Genomic DNA, 2,089 nt, shown 5'->3' with positions numbered 1-2,089 from the left:
CGACACTTGTACACGAAAATACATTTTATTACAATTTGACGTTGTGCACTTGCAAGCAATTAAGAAAAATACGCAACAAAGTAATAAGAAATAAATTCAAAATGTACTACTACTGATCTCACGAATCACCATCCCTAGAACTGTTCGGACTCTTCATCCTCAACCTGTTTTTCGGACTTATCTGGGAGGGGAGAGTAAGGAGGATGAGTATTTTGGGAAATACTCAGTAAATGGGGGATATTGAACACAACACAACAAATTTATACCATTTTCGAAACATACATATAAATACAACATCCTTTTTATAATCGTAACATCGTATCCGTAACATATTAACACTGCGATTTTTCACCTTTAATGATTTACTGACGTCTGTCCCTAAGTTTTAATCCTCTAAGGGGGCGAGGCCATAAAACGGTTCTATCCCACCGTTGAGGGCCATATGTTGGAATTCCACCCATTATCAAGGAATCCTCACAGTGTCAACACATACACGTAACCACTTTCGTAAAAAAAACATATAGGCAGGAGACGGAGCTCGACCAAATTTTTAAAACCAAAAACCGAAACCTTCGTATGCATAAAATCAAAATTTAAAACAGCCCACTTATCTTAGATCTTGTAGAAAAAACGTGAAAGGGAGGGGTTTTCTTTACTGGAATTTTTGAAATTCCTACTTCAGTGGCTGGACTGCAACAGCGCTTCGCTACTTGGCACAGGGAGACTGGGGGAAAGAGACTCGAAAATATGCTGAGTGGGAGGTGTGAAATTCGAGATATAGGGCCCTCCTATTTATAGGGGTTGGCTGCTATCTTGATCGAGCGTTATCCGAGTGATTTGAATTTTAAAATCAGATTTTAAATCGAGAATCATATCTATCCGTGATCTAAATCTTCCATCCAAATTTTCGAAATTTAATATTAAATACATTATGGAATTCGGAATCTAGGGATTGCACTATCATTTGCTTGATTTTTATCTCGGTATCTCAATATCATCCCGAATCTTAGATCTTTATCTGCTCAAGGTTCGAAAATATACACGATATTATCTTAAATTCTTGGGTTCAAAATGTTGCACACGATATAAATTATCCGCTCTAAAATTACAAATACTATCATGATAAAATCGAAATCTTGGATTTTACATCCCTCCCTCCTTATGGGAAGTTTCGTCCTCGAAACTTGGGTTGGCTTGGTCTATGAAGAGGTACGGGTATTGGTTCTTCATCCTTTCTTCTAGCTCCCACGTGGCTTCTCTTTCAGTGTGGTTAGACCATTGCACATTGATGTAGGGAATGATTCGTCGCCTTAGTACTTGGTCCTTGGTGTCTACGATTCTGATGGGAACTTCTTCATACTTCAGCTCTTCTCCCAAGTTACTTTCGATCATGAGCGGTTCTTCTTCCAACACGTGGCTTGAATCTGAGATGTATTTCCGTAGTTGGGACACGTGGAAAACGTTATGATTTCTAGACATGTTTGGCGGCAGTGCCAGTCTGTATTCCAGTGTGCCCAATTTTTCCAAAATTTCAAAGGGCCCCACATAACGGGGGTTTAGCTTCCCAGCTTTACTGAACCGAACAACTCCTTTCATAGGCGAGACTTTTACGTAGGCTTTCTCGCCAACGTTGAATTCCACTGGCCTACTTTTTATATCTGCCCAACTCTTTTGTCGATCTTGAGCTGCCTTGAGTTTCTCTCGGACGATTGTAACCTTGTCTACTGTTATCTGTATGAGTTTGGGTCGTACTACAGCCTTTTCTCCCACTTCATCTCACTATAAGGGTGACCGACATTTCCTTCCATACAGAGATTCATATGGAGCCATCCCAATACTGCTGTGATAGCTGCTATTATAAGCAAACTCGATCAAGGGTAGATGGTTGTCCAATTGCTACTGAATTCTAGGGCGCACGCTCGCAGCATGTCTTTCAGGGTTTGAATTTTTCTCTCGGTTTGGCCATCGATTTGAGGGTGATAGGCCGTGCTAAGAGTAACTTTCGTTCCCATGGCCCCTTGGAAGATCTTCAAAAAATGTGAGACGAATCTTGGGTCTCTGTCAGACAGGATGTTCACTGGTACTCCAT

General features: G+C 40.7%; 1 protein-coding gene across 1 annotated transcript; it reads right to left on the bottom strand.

Moving 5' to 3' along the window:
* Nucleotides 1-1,143: 1,143 nt before the first annotated feature.
* On the bottom strand, nt 1,144-1,596 carry LOC140835382 (uncharacterized). The gene has a single exon (XM_073200875.1). It carries the CDS (start codon nt 1,594-1,596, stop codon nt 1,144-1,146), a length of 453 nt encoding a protein of 150 aa, XP_073056976.1.
* Between the last annotated feature and the right edge of the window lie 493 nt (nt 1,597-2,089).

This window comes from Primulina eburnea, chromosome 6 (assembly GCF_022965805.1).
Source record: "Primulina eburnea isolate SZY01 chromosome 6, ASM2296580v1, whole genome shotgun sequence".
Classification (NCBI taxonomy): Eukaryota; Viridiplantae; Streptophyta; class Magnoliopsida; order Lamiales; family Gesneriaceae; genus Primulina; species Primulina eburnea.
The sequence above is the reverse complement of the archived record's forward strand: the minus strand, read 5'-3'. Positions and strand labels throughout refer to the sequence as shown.